This window comes from Apteryx mantelli, chromosome 16, assembly GCF_036417845.1.
Source record: "Apteryx mantelli isolate bAptMan1 chromosome 16, bAptMan1.hap1, whole genome shotgun sequence".
NCBI classification, from domain to species: Eukaryota; Metazoa; Chordata; class Aves; order Apterygiformes; family Apterygidae; genus Apteryx; species Apteryx mantelli.
The window spans coordinates 6,542,110-6,556,838 of record NC_089993.1 but is presented as its reverse complement, the minus strand read 5'-3'; the positions used below and the strand labels follow the sequence as shown (position 1 = coordinate 6,556,838).

Here is a 14,729-nt window from a genome sequence, read left to right as displayed (position 1 = left end):
GGTTGGGTTGGGGGGTGATAAGCCACTAAACCATCCTCAACTGAGACCCACCTGCAGTCACACAGCAGAATAAGTTTAGCTATTGCGTAACCCTGGGCAAAGACTGTCACATTAACTGAAATTGAGCTTTATGATTTAAGGAAGAAGAGCAGGAAGCCAATCTGAATGATCTTTCGATCTTCATAGCTTTTGGCTACAACCTTGTTAGTTTTCCATCTAGTTGTGCTACCTTACCATTCTGACCTTTCTGCTGAAGAGTCAGCTTCTCACAAGCAAGGACCTAGGCACATTCTCGGTTAACAAAGAAGTTACCAACATATTTGTGCAAAGTGCTGCTGGCAATATATGAGCTTATATTAGAATTACAAAGAGTTGTTGCAGTGAGGAATCAACAACTTGTGATAAAGCTGCACATCATGAACTATCATTTGCATGGCAATTACAAGAGAATGGAAAACATCATTAGTCTTACCTTACCTAGCACAGCCACTCCTGTATTTAGTGAAAACGAGTGCTAATTTTCGCAAAAAAAATCCCCCATATAAATAAGGATCAATTTTAATTACCATGTTATAATGTGAAACAAAGATGCAGAAGGTCAAATACAATGTAAGTTGTAATTAGCTATTTCATTGTAGCAAGGTCCCCTTAGAAATTTATGCTTTGTTTATTCAGCAAAATATGCAACAAATGTTTTTCTCAAGACATCAGAACCCAAAGCACAGCCAAAGCATTTGGATGCCACAGCTACTTAGACTGCTGAGAGAGATGAAAAAGTCAATAATAAAACACACACAATTGGTATAGGGAGCAAAACGCAAGAAGATTCCGATAACGCTATCGTTAACTCTTTCAGGACCGAGCAGGAAGCAAATCTTAAATCATTTAATTGGTCAATTACATTTGGGAGATCAAAAATTATTTGGTATTGAAGGAAAGTTTATCAGAAGAAACTTTTCAAGCTGGACTAATATGACTAAGTCTCTGGTTGAATGCATAATGGAAAAGGACCCTGCAATATTTTTATGTTAAATCTGCCTTAGATTTGGCTGGGATTACCTGCTCAAGTGATCTAACAACTGATAGTCTGCCCCACAGTGAACATTCAGAGGGCTCTTCAATAACATCCAACTGATTTATCTGAGCATGACTACGGAAGACAGAGCATAACTGCTTTCTTTATCCCCATTTCTGGGGGGCTTCAGCTTTACTACTACACTATCACCAAGGCAAAAATTATGAGAGGAAGTTAAAATCCCAAGTAAAAAATATATTTCAAAAAATATAAGCATCATTTTTGTCTTCTTTTTCAGTATCACACTTGCAATCCCTTCCTGCTGTCTATGAGGACCAAAAGGAAAAAGAAGCTGAGATGCTGTCTTTATCACAAAGATGCAAGGACTGAGATTCCAGAAGAACAGAAGACTTACTGATGCTCATGCAATAGCACAACAAGCTGCCCACAATGCTGCATACAGCTGCTCTCCTCCCAACGGATAGCCACTGACAGATGACAAGTACTTTCTGGGAGCAAAGCCTAAGTCACTAACTCAGCAACACAGAAAAAAGGTGGTATTTTCTTACCAGGGAAGACAAGTAAGTATATAAGCAGACAGTTTTTAACTGCCTCATAGAAAACAGTCAGTTTGAAGTCCTGTGAATCCTTGAGAAGAAGCTATTTGAGAGCATGCACTGACACATCCAGCTGCTTAAGTGAGCAATATGCTACCGCTGCTCTTCAGCATAAGCATAGAAATAGACATGGAGTACAGTCACAAAGTTTACATGCGGGGCTCTCCACAAGGAAGCCTCTTAGAAGTAACGCAGTCTATGATCCCGAGTCATTACTGTGCCTCACCAGCCTAGCACAGCCTTATGTTATCTATTTGGGATGTCAGTTTTGATCTCTTCACTATGCTGCAGAGTAGGAGCTAGACTAGCTTGCTTGCTTCTGCGGCTCTGAAGCACTTGGGGTGTTGAAACAAGCTCCTTGAAATACTTTGTTCAAGTAGCAGTTAGGACCAAATCTAGTAGATAATAACAGAAATAGCAGACCATGTTGATACAATAGCCTGCATCAGCAGGGTATGATTTAGATGAATAAACACTGCTGTAACAATTGTCAAAGTATTACCAAATATCTAGCATGCTGCTGGCAAACATCTATAGAAAAAAATATGGAATTGAAATAGAACAAAGACTGGGTCGCTGACAGCAGTTTGGAATACATGGGGAAATCTGACTTGGAAGACAGCAGCTTCCTGGGGAAAGGTTCTTGGCTCCTCTGCAGAGAGGAAGCACAGTCCTCTGAGTGCTTTTCTTGAGAGACATGATGGACATGGTTATCTCTACTCTAATTCTGCTCCAAGGGCTTCCCAGAGAGAACTACACACAAAGGTAAGCAAGTCACTTTTTCTTCCCAATCCACAAGATCCACATTCCATGTGTACTATGAAAACCTATTAGGCAGAAGCAGAATATTCAAATCCAGAGACAAGTAGCAGTTGAGCTCAGCAATACTGAAAAGTGTGTCTCTTGTTACAGAGATATTCCTCCAGTTCATTGGGAGTGAACTTACAAGCTTCTTCTTACGGTGGACCTCAATGAAGTTCATCTCAAGGGTAATGAGCACAACCATAATTACATGATAAACCAGCAAGCTACAGACAACTTTGTTTTAAAAATCTCTACTTCAATGACACTCTGTTGTAAGAACAAGAACAACTGATGGACTTCTATCTCCAAGCCAAGTAGGATATGGCCTTCTGTTTAACAGAATTTCTTGAAAGAGTTAGTGTAGCCCGCATCCTCAGGAGACAGACAAAGAAGAAAAGAGCAAGCAAGAGAAGTAAGGAGAAAAAAACTCCGAACCAAACAGCAATCACTTACATAAAGATCAAAGCAGGAAAAAAACAGCTAACAAGAAATAAAAATATGTTGTAGAAAACTACAGCAGCAATCTACCCACCCATCTCAATAATATGGCTTTATATAATGCACTTCACTGTAAGTACTTGCTACTGTCAGTTCTCTTCCCCAAATTAAAAAGCACAACAGAGAAATTGGTACAAAAAAGGGCACGTATCTTTCTCATCCCCCAAACACCTGAGTTAAACACGCAAACGATGTTTCAGCGCACAATATCACTAGGCCTTCCCAAATGTCTGTATGAACAGATGGCTTCTGCAACATGACTAAAAAGTGCACAAAGCTGGACATAACTAACACCAGGAAAAAAAACCATCTGATTTTCAAACCATTAGATCTCCAGCAATATATAAAATCTGGAGGGTAAAGAAGGGCAACGGTAACAACAGGCAGGGTTACCTAGTACACCAGTTGTTCTCATGCAGAAGAGCATCAAGTTCAGTGGATGCTACAGGAGAAATTTTGGTAAAGGGACCACAATTAACCAAGCTGAAATTTAGTCAAAACACAGGGGTTGTGTGAAAAATACTGTGACATCCTCAATGATCGCAGACAACCAGACTGCTACATTACATCTTTTAAATGACTCCAGCAGTGCTGCATCCCCTAGCACCACGCTGGGTATTGACTCAGAACCAGCTTAGAGGGAAGGGCGCCATGCGCTGAATCACCAACACTGCTTCTGGAAGCACCTGCATTTTCCCTGAAGGACTTCTGGCCAAGCACACATTTTTATCGAAGGCTTCTTAGCTTGTGAAACCTTATGAAACTGCAGTCTGAGAAAGAAAGACTACAGAATGACATCAAGGTTTCTCTAATGCAGAATCAGAGTTAAGTTTAGAGCATTTTCTTTATATACACACATACATAGAAACACAGAACACTGTTAGAAACTGGATATTTACCATACCATATTATTAATTTCTATTATTAGTACATTACACTTTAGAATAGGAAACACTAGAAAAACAAAACTTATTTTATTATTACCTGCTTTCTTACACATGCCCAGTTAATGCCCTATACATTTACACGCACATCTCCCACTGACTTCAATGAAAGTCAGGCATAAAAACCACTGGCAAACATTGAACAAGTTTTACTCCCTGAAATATATATAAAATATGTGTGCATATACATATATATGTATATGCAGAAGGTGATTTCATAATTTCATAAAATGATCAGAAATATCTTACTTAAAAGTCTTTAAAATAGGTATACTATTTAAAACAATACTCAAAGTCAGTTTGAAAAATTGCCACATATTACTCCTATCATAATTTTATAACATTGTTATCACAGATCCATCCATCTTGAAAGAAGCAATTTACTGTTTTTGTTTCTAACTAAAAGCACATTTGATGCTATGGAACTCCAAAATCTACCAGCACTCAAGCTCACACGAAAACCCAGTACTGGAGGAGTACTGATTACTCACATGCTCAGATGGACTACTTCCATGGTGAAAGTTAAACAAATATATTGATCCAAAAAGATGAAAACCATATTATTCAGAGGAGACTCAAAATAACTTTTGACAGTATCTTATTACCAGATGATTTTACAGTGTTTCAGTTAAATCATCCTGTCTTTAAACACTGCTTACCTCCCATTCACCCTGTATGTTTTCTCCTGTTTCGTAACATCAAAACAAAGTATTAGTAAACCTTATGCACAGAATCTAACCACATCCATGTCCAACATTTATTCTAACAGAACCTGCTTTACACTATTTTATCAAAATGATGTTTAAAATTATTTTCACTAGGAAACAGACTTTTTGGAAGTACATGAGAGTTTTTACTCCCCATCCTCACTGCCAAAAGGACATCCGTGAAATTACACTTGAAGTAGTTAAGCGTAACATGCAGAAAAGCAAAATTTTTAACAAAGTCAGAAAGTTCCATACTTCTTAACTGCAATTTGAAAAGTGCTTGCTAGTCAATTTGAGCAAAAGCAAGTAAGAGAAAATATTGTTTCTTCACTGAAAGGAACTCTGGAATGAAACGAAGAGAAATCCAAGGAAAATGGCATGCTTGTTGTCAAGGTAGCTTGGCTCAATAAACAAAGACTAATTAAAGATGCCCAAACCAGTTGGGAGTCCGCAGAAAGTCCGTGCTACAAATGATGAAAGGTTCGCAGAGCACTCTATTCAGATTTTGTGTCTGCTTTTTGGAGAAGTTCAATGTATAAAGGGTTGATGCAATGTTTTCTTATAAAAAGTAAAATCTGAGAGAAAAAAGAAGTATGCCTTCATAAAAAATTCACAACAAAATATTTTAGCTTTAATCAAAGAAAAAAGTACATTCTCTTCTGCTCAGACTTGTCTGCTTGCATAGCATATAGAAAACACTACATATTCTGTAAGGCTGTATTCACTAATGTCCTGCACCAAGTCAAGGTCAGTTTAAATCACTGTCATTTTGGCTTGGTAGTATTTTACATCCATTTTGAAAGGCTCTGAGTGACCAAACAAGACTCAGGAAACATTTACTAAAGCCTATAGATTCTACTAATTAAGAAATCAAGTCTACAGACTTACTATTTTAATAGCACTTTAATGTGCACAAAATTGCAAACCTGTAACAAAGATGATGCTTGAAATCTTGCTCAGTTTGAATGAGGAAACTGCCATTGTTTTCAGCTGGGCCAGGATCACTCTCGATACTGCAGTAAAGGATTCAAGGGAAGTTTCACAGAACTTGCTTATTTTTATTATTTATATCTTTTCTGTGGTTTGAGTTGCACAAGACACAATGTGAGCTCTAGCTTCAATGTGTGATTCTTTCAGACAAAAAGAAAGAAAATGGGACACACAGAATAAGCCAGAGTATGTATCTAGGCTTAGTGTGGATTAAGTCGTTTAGGGGTGAGGCAAGTCACTTCTGGTAGCAGTTCTACAAACAAGGAAATTGCTCTGCAGTTTCTAAGCTTCATATTTCAAAATGGTAACATTTATTTTTAAGGGCATATACAGCTTCAAATGCGCGTAAGTATGCACGTGAATATGAAAAATCAGAAATTGGTCCTCCTTCCAATAGCTTGTCTAGTCTACATTAATCACAATAGTATCCTTTTGTAAATGATTAATCAATTATTTTTCTTTTAAAGGTACATAATTCAACTTACTGAAAGTGAACAGTGTAAAAATATTGGAACCTACCAAGCAAATGCCACTGTGCCCCCATATCACTTCCCCTTAAAATTCTTGAAGACTAGAAATCAACTGTTCAGAAAGCTAATGGGCACAGGAAAGAAACAAAAGCATTTTTTCCATCAAAAAAAAAGACCACATGGAGTTCCACTATTGACATGGTACTGTTAAAGTTCTATTTCATAATAAAAACATATATTATTAAAACTACATCTCACAAAGAGATGTACACAGCTGGACCCTCATAATATTACAAAGCCCTTCTCAAATCAGTGGGGTTCTGCCTGAGTTTGATCTGTATATACGTCTATAGCGTGTTAAGAAGTCTGATGCTAATGAGACACAGCATAACAAATTTCTATTATTAATTTGTGCAAACAACATTTGATTGTGAATTTGTAGAAGTTCAACTCATAAGTAGTATTTTAACTGTCAAGGCTACATTGAACAGTGCCGATCCACACTGAACACACTTCTTGTAAACTTCTATTTGCAATGCATTGTTCTCCAGGAATGGACAGTATCAACAGCCTTCAACATAGTATTAAAATTTAGGGGGAAAAAATACACTTTTCTTTTCTAACTTCTCAAAAATACCATAAAGTCAAAAGTAAGGAAATTAATTCTTTATGCTCAGCATGGGAGCTTCTTAAACAAAGAAGTTATGCATATTCCTTTGTAAGAAAGGAAACGGGAAGGCAAGCAAAGGATCTATAACAAAAAGAACAAATAAGTATACTAAATTGGCAAAATACAAAAGGTTACTAGAATTGAAGTGCTATCCTTCAGGGAATAGAAATTCACTCCAAGTGGAGCCAGAAGGGAGGAGTATGACAGGTAAAATGCAAGTTGGATATTAGGAAGGCTAAAAGGAAATAAGAAGAACAGATAGCTAAGAAGACAAAAACAAATAACAATAAAACCTCTTAGTATATCAGAAGCAGCAAATTCGCAAGGGAATCATTGGATTTGCTGAAGCGAGGTTTGAAAGAGCATTTGAAGGAGATAAGGACATTGCAGACAATCCACATGATTTCTTTTCATCAGTCTTTGCTGTGCAAGATGTTGAGGAAATGCATACCTGACTTTTCTGATAAAGAGAAACTTCAAACTGAAAAGTCTGAAAGAGGATGAGAGAACACAGTAGTAAATTGACAGCCATGTCATTGGGGGTGAGCTCCTGCCCCACTCGCATCAACATTTTACCGTTGATTTTTAACACGGACAGTCTTTTACTTCAGAACTGAATGGTAAAAAGGCCAACAGCGTAATAATAGGAAAAGGCAGAGCTGGGCATCACAGTGAACTGTTCAATGTGCAGCAGGGGTCAGAAGAGCAAGCAAAACAGTAGGATATAAAAAGTGAGACAGGGACAATGGAAACAATTATACTGTTAATCAATATACAATCTCTTGTGGAGTATCTGTTCAGCTTAGAGTTCTCCCTCTAAACCAAGGACAGTGGCTTTCAACAACAGTTGACAAAAATGATCATGGCATGAAAATTTAAAAAGCTGGGAAGAACTAGGAAGTTAACACGGAGATGAGTAAGAGGGATACTGTAGAGCTGTATATAATCCTGAGGGATACAGGTAAATAGGATGCTCTCGCACTTAACCTTTCTCGTGTTACTGGAGCAAAGGGCCACTCAGTGCAATAGAGAGATATCATTTCAGAAATTAAAAGACTAAAGGGATTTATTGCATAAACCCCGGAACTGTGCAGTTCACAAGGACAGTGAGTTTCCTTACAGGAAGGGGTCTTAACGATTACATCCACAATTCATGACAATAGCAAGGAATATTCTTTGCTGCTGTTTTTCTTTTAAGTATATCTATTTGAATGTGCTGAGGCACAAAATTGACATGGGCTTGCCTGATACCGATATATCTGCAATGACTTTACTATGGGAGTAAAGAGGAGCCTTGTTGTATGCTCTTTTTCTCAATTATCCCTTACACATCCAAGGCCTTCCTTCTTTTTGAAAATCATCTCACGCTAACATCAGAAAGAAGTGACCTGCTCTTCTAGATTCCTAATTCCTAATCTTCTAGATACAAAAAATATAATGATATTGTTTTTCTTTCTTGTTCATATCCATATAAAGATGTTAGTGACAGGGCGAGATACATATAAACCTTCGGAACCACTCATTTAAAAATACATGCTTTTCATCCTCCCCAGCACATAAAGAGTAGCATTCTCATGAGACTTTGAAGGAAGAAACTCCTTATTCAAGCAGGAAAAGGTGTCTTGGAAACCTACAGCTGCTGAAAAAGACTGTTTTCAAGAAGTCATTTCATAACAGGCAGTGTTTCCCCAAAGACTATTCCACCCTGAATCCTCCAGATCCGGGCCTTTCCCTTTTTTCTTGCCCTAATGCATGAAACCTTTCACATAGGATATGTGACAGGGGAGGAAGGGGAATGAGACGAGGTATGGAGCATGGCTGCAGCAAGGACGATGAGGACATGTAGGGCTGCTCCAAATGTCTGCTCAGTTGCAGTGTGCTTTCTAATCTGTGCTGGATCCTACACACTTAATGCAAGTTCAGAAATCTGCCAACCATCTGCACTGGATATCCTGGGTTCTGATCTAGGATTAAGACAGAAGCACTAAACTATCAAAGTGTGAAATTTGTGACTTAAATTACAAGGTAGGACCATCCACTGAGTCTCTTGCATAATTCATGACATTTCAGAACTACCTAATTCAAGCAGAAGGAAAAGTCTACCATTTCTGTCCTCAGCAGAAGAGTTTTAAGTGATATTTTCAACATATGAGTGCCTCAGCATCTGGAATTTCATCTCAGTACGTTATGAAGAGATCAAACTTTAGGAGGACTTGAAGGCAATTTTGATACTGAGGAGTAATACTGAACATCAAACACTGGCCATCTCTGTAACTTAGATTTACACCAATAAATCATAAAGAAAACCAGTTTAGAAGCATACTCCCTTTTTAACTTGCATAAACATTTTCATGATTCAATAATTATTTGACAAACACTTCGGGGAAACATCTAAGTCTTTTTCTTAGTTGTAAATCACTATTTTGAGTAACTGCCATTCATAGCTTGCTAACTCCAGTGACTGGTTTCTGCTCTGTGATTCAACACTGTCCAGTCCTACACACAACTTTCTTAATAGCAGCACAAACTATTTCCCTGGAAAATACAGTATTGCAGACATACTCTTCACAATACATAGTCACATCGCTGTGCAACTTCAATACAGTATCATTCAACCAACATTTTTATAAAAAAACTTCTACTCAAAAGTGTTTCTGAAAAATACAGAGGCCATGAAAAAATAACAAAATAAATTACTGTTTTTCTTTCAAATAAATGTTAACAAACACTCTTCTCCTATGTTTTTCCAGAACAGAATTAGTCAAACATTATTATGTGATTCATGGGTTTGCCATTAATCATTTTGTCAGTCTGATATTGTAGAAAAAGAATTTGGAAAGAACAGATTCTACCAAGCTCCCACAGTTCGTAAGAGGTTCCAAGAGCAGAAAAATAATATTATCCAAGTTCAAAGAAATACCTAGACAGGCTTTCAACCTTAGACCGGTGAGCAATCCTAACACAAATCAAGTGTAAAGCTATTAAGTGTAACACAAGAATAAATGTTACCAATAAATGTATATGTAACTTGAAATGTACAGCTTTAAAAATAGCTGAAACCTCGACTTACTGTGGCTGTGCCGGAGACAGTTTGTGCATTTGTGTCAGCTGCACTCTGTTCCGAGTGTGTCTGGGCAGGAGGGTACATGTTTAACGTGTGCTCTGGAACAGTGGTTTGGCCGGTGTAGTCGGGAGCTGGGTGGGGATGCGGGGCTGTGTACTCTGCAGGGATGCCGTTCTGAGGTGGAGCAAACTGCGCCGAGGCATAAGGCTGTGCCATCGTGTCAGGAGGTGCTGTAGCTTCCTGATTACCCTGTAAAGAGCAAAGGGAAAAAAAAGGAAGAAGAAATGTGGAGTGAGACAAAATAATCTAGAAAGTGATGGTAATATCCTACAAGATTGCTGGCCTGAAAAGGGCACAAAGTTTGTTTCTTGAGGAGAATATTTCCTATCTGAATTAAATCCCTGTTTTGCTCACCCTATTCAATCTTATTACAATGAAACATCCAGGGAACAGCAGTTTCATTTAATTGTAGACTATTCTTTAACTGCAAAAGGTCAGTGAAATCTGCCTGAACTAATGCCTCAACTCAAACTTGGAAGAGGGCTCAGCTTATTCCAAAAGTTACTGAGTGCAACTGTCATTACAGACAAGTGATAAAGTTAGCACATGGTCTATGATCAATTATGATTTACTCTTTTCAGGACACAATACATGCAACATACACACAGCAGAATTTGGGCATATACTGTTCACATACTTGAAAATATTTACATGAAATAACGCTCTGTTAGATATTCAGAACTACTCTGAGGTACACTGTATTGAGCAACTGCACTGCACAAATGTAAAACAATGATGCGATTCAAGTTGGAAATCACAGTATTAAATATTTGAATCTAAAAATACACCAATTTAAAACCTGAAGCTAACATAAAAGAAAAATTCTACACTGTAAGATGTCAAAATAAATATATTTAAAAACTTTAAAAGCTACCAAAATTTGAAGACAATGGTATTTCATTTCCATATTACAATAAACCTGTACAATTAAAATACAAATGTCCTCATCTCTATAGATAGTTTGATCTGCTTTTATGTTTGATATGACAGTGGAAAGTCAAACTTGTTAATTTATCAGTTACAGGCTTCTGATTAAATGCTCTACTCATACCAAATAACGATAATGGGGGGGAAGCATAGAGAACACTTTGGTAGCATATATTTAAAAGACGCTCAAAGCACGATGCTACAGATGACACAGCATTAGAGGCCGTCCATACAGGGACTACGGAGGGCTATAAAGAATCCTACACTGTTCCTAGACAGACTAACTGGCTTGCAAGATAAAGCTATCCCTATAAATATCAAGTAATGTAAAAATAAATCAATCAATAACAATTAAACAAGTTTTTAAAATATGTTGTCATTCTCCCACCACAGCATGTACAAGTATCTGCAGAGGAATATTGTAGGGATTTTGTTTCTTTGTCCTCACAAGTTCTTGATTTCCTGAATTCAAATTAGACTGGAAGAATAAAAGTCATTCTTTTGCATTTCATACCTAAGGACATTTCCAGCCACTTTCAACTAATTCAGACATCAGTGATCTGACTTGAATTGGGCCTAAATTCAGGAGCTTTCAAAAATTTGAAAAATCACAGCACAGGAACAAGCCTTGGGTACATGGCAGGGTTAGAAGGGAAAATTACATTTTCCTTTGAAAAGGCACTGTGCCCTAGAAAATTAAGCATTATAGCAGGCAACTAAACCTCCCTAATTTTTATCCCATCTTTGCTGCCATTTTAGTGCATGGCCCTGAGCAGCTAGTTTACATTGCCTCATTCAACCAAGTTTAAAATGAACACAGTGGCATTTACCTACTATGATTTACTTCACAGGGTTAAGTCAGGAAGTTTCATTTGTATGTATCTACAATATTTTTTAAGTTATTATTGCACTGAAACTTGTCATGACTTAAATTTCAATAGAGGTTAAAAATCCTTGTAATTTCAATTTAGTAAGAGTATACCTATACCTTCTTGCGCTAAAATTGTAAGGTCCCTTTCTTTTTCTTGTACTTACTATTTTCTCACTGTTAAAAAAACCCAAACAACCTGAGATGAAATAACAAGCAGCAATGAATGGATTCCACCTGAGAGATTTATTAGATTTTCAAGGAGTACTTTAAAAACTTTTGGGGGGAGGAGAATGGGGGCCTTGATTTTTTTTACATCAGTTGTTTTAAGATGGACTTCAATAAGCGCCATGAATAACAGCAACTTGAAGTTCTTCCTATATAACTATTTTCACTGTGCTGGCTTCAAAAGCCAGTAGCTGGTTACTGCCGGTCTGTAAGCTATTCCTTCACGTCAGATGCTAACCATGGCGTTAGAGTCAGCAGATGTTAGAAAGGAACAATAATGGCAACGACGGGACCAAGAGCTAATGTCCAGGTGCATTTCATCTAAAGGTTTTTATACTACCTTGAGTTCGAAAACAGATGTTGCTGAGACCCCCACTGTTTCTCATTAACATTGACAGCAGTTCCAGGAGACCCTAATTAATATTCGAAGCATTCACACTTAGTGCTAATTACAGCTAATATTTAATTAAGAACATTGAGCTGTTATATGATTTCTTACCAGCAACTTGAAATGCTTCGCTTTTTAGAATTATCATAAAATGGCACACTGCACTGGAACCTTCTGCGCCTTCGCACTGCTGAGACTCTTCTACCTCATTGATGAGACTTGTTAAGGTGAGGGCTGGATCTCTTATTAAAGGGGCCCCAGTTATAAATAAATAAACAATGAAGGATTCAAAGGGTTACAGCCTTGCCATAAACCCCCCCCAGCATACTTAGAGTAGGAAACTGGCACGCAAGGTTATCGGCCCAGGCATTATGCATTCATTAAATTGTCTGTTAAAAAAAAAGAAAGAAAGAAAGAAAAAAATAAACTTAAAGGTATTATACTTGCATGCTCTACTGTAGGCCAGAAGTTTAAAACGACAATAGCAATAAACCTGAGCTATTCTTCTCTTAAAAGCAGCAGACTACAGTAGACTTCTTTAGGTTTAAAATTAATGTGAATTTTTTATTCATAGTGAACTCAATAGACACAGCATTACAATATAGTATAAAAGCACCTACGTATAAACATGTTGTTTACTACTAAAATGTGTATCGCACCAGAAGTTTAAAATATGAATTTACATTAAGAACAATGCAGTTCAACCTAATAGATATTTGTATATGCTTGTGGTTGACAGAAACTCCAGACTACGCAAAACTCAGCTACATTTGAATGGATCTTAATAAACCAGAAATTCCTTAGGTATGGTCATCTAAAACGACACATTATTGTGCCCTTTAAAATAAAGCGAATTAAAATGAAAGAAAGGAAATAATAGATCTAAGGCATTAAGTTGAGAATACGAAATGGCCCTGAAAGCAACAGGAAAAATTGATCCTAAATTAGCCTACGAACTCAGGTACTGGAGGAATCTCAAAACTGCAGCTGACAGTACACAGACATTGCTTGATACAACGTAGGCATGAGAGACTACGCAGATGTTGTCATTTCAGACTCCATTCCAAGTAGCTTTACTTTAAGTTTAAATGACCCTTTAATGCTCACTTTTGTGCATGGTTTTTAATAAAGTAGTTGTTGGCAACCGAAAGAAGAACAAAGGATGGCAGACAGTCAGGCTCTGCTAAATGCTTTGGCCTGAGATTTAATGAAAACCACATTTCAATTGAAAAATATGCTTTACGTGGCAGCGTATAAAATCAACTTTATTGCTTTCTGCTTAAATGTTGAACTTCACAGAACAAAACAAGAGAGCGTTCTGACAACGTAGGTAAGTGAAGTTGTTCGTATTCCGTATATATTATTCCATTTGAAGAAAAGCTTAGGATTTAAAAATGCTCCTAGTATCTCAGATCTCAACACGCCTTTTCAGCATCTTCTGTTGTGAAAGGATTTCATAATTAAAAAAAGCATGAAAAGTGTCAAAATGTAATAAAGCAAGCTTGTTATGTTTGTACACAAAAGACAGTACAGAAAATATTACTTATGCAGTGTTCCTTCTTAAAAACACATTTGCAGCATAAACCTGTATTTATTCAATGAAAACCTTTCTAGCTGCCTGCATTTTAAAGTCTAACTAACAGTTTATTGTTTGTTTTACTCTATTTCAGTTCGGTGTGTTTTGTTTCTTTGGCAAGAGGTATTTCACATTTAGAGAAAGCCTCTCATACTGTAGTTAAATGAGCCAAACTGCATCATATCCTCAGGGCATGGAAACAAAGAAGAAAAATGCAACATTACTCTGTAAACCTGCTGGTTATAAGAACAGTTCAGTTAGATACATCAAGCACAGCAGAGACACATAATCACTGCTGTCGTTCGCCTTCTTTCAGAATGACTTAAGCAACAAAACATGTATTAGAAGAGTCTTGCACGCAGTGGTGCGGCTGAATATATGAAATGCCCTGGCTTGACTAAAATCAGAGTTTCAAGTGAAAATAAAAGTGAAAATACCTGCTGTACCATCCTGCTCCCTTTATCCTCCATAAACTTAGCAGCTGCTCTAGTCCCAGGCCATACAGCATCTGCCCAAAGCAAGCATCAATTATGGATGAGGGTGTGTGAGGAGCACTGTAATGTGTGTATGAGTGTGGATGATCGGGGTGTTGAAGGAGGGGGAGCTAATGCAAGGCTTACTGACCTCCCTCTCAACATCTGACTGCTCCCAAAACCTAATCCAGATGGGACTCTTGCAGTTTGCTGGGCCTCGCCCCATCAATCACAGCAGGCCACTCCTCTGTCTCCTGCTACTAGTTATGGAGTGCACCACTGAGCAGATGATTACACACAGAAGAAGAAAAAACACAGCTTGACTACATTAATAGCTGTTTAGAAAACATTAGAAATGCTACTATGCAAGTTGCTGCAAGCTGAATATTTCCATTTTAAAATTAGGACTCTGTATTCAAAGTTATAAAAG

The 14,729-nt window shown here is 37.4% G+C and overlaps 1 protein-coding gene across 8 annotated transcripts in view; it reads right to left on the bottom strand.

Annotated features, from left to right (window-relative positions):
- Nucleotides 1-14,407, bottom strand: part of RBFOX1 (RNA binding fox-1 homolog 1) — a 150,065-nt gene extending 135,658 nt beyond the window's left edge. For all 8 annotated transcript variants that reach the window (XM_013940231.2, XM_067306678.1, XM_067306676.1 and 5 more), the window contains exons 1-2: nt 14,264-14,407; nt 9,786-10,028 (exon numbers count right to left, since the gene is read on the bottom strand). In XM_013940231.2, the coding sequence (XP_013795685.1) occupies nt 9,786-10,028; nt 14,264-14,296 (276 nt within the window). In that variant the 5' untranslated portion in view covers nt 14,297-14,407. The remainder of the gene's footprint in view (nt 1-9,785; nt 10,029-14,263) is intronic.
- Between the last annotated feature and the right edge of the window lie 322 nt (nt 14,408-14,729).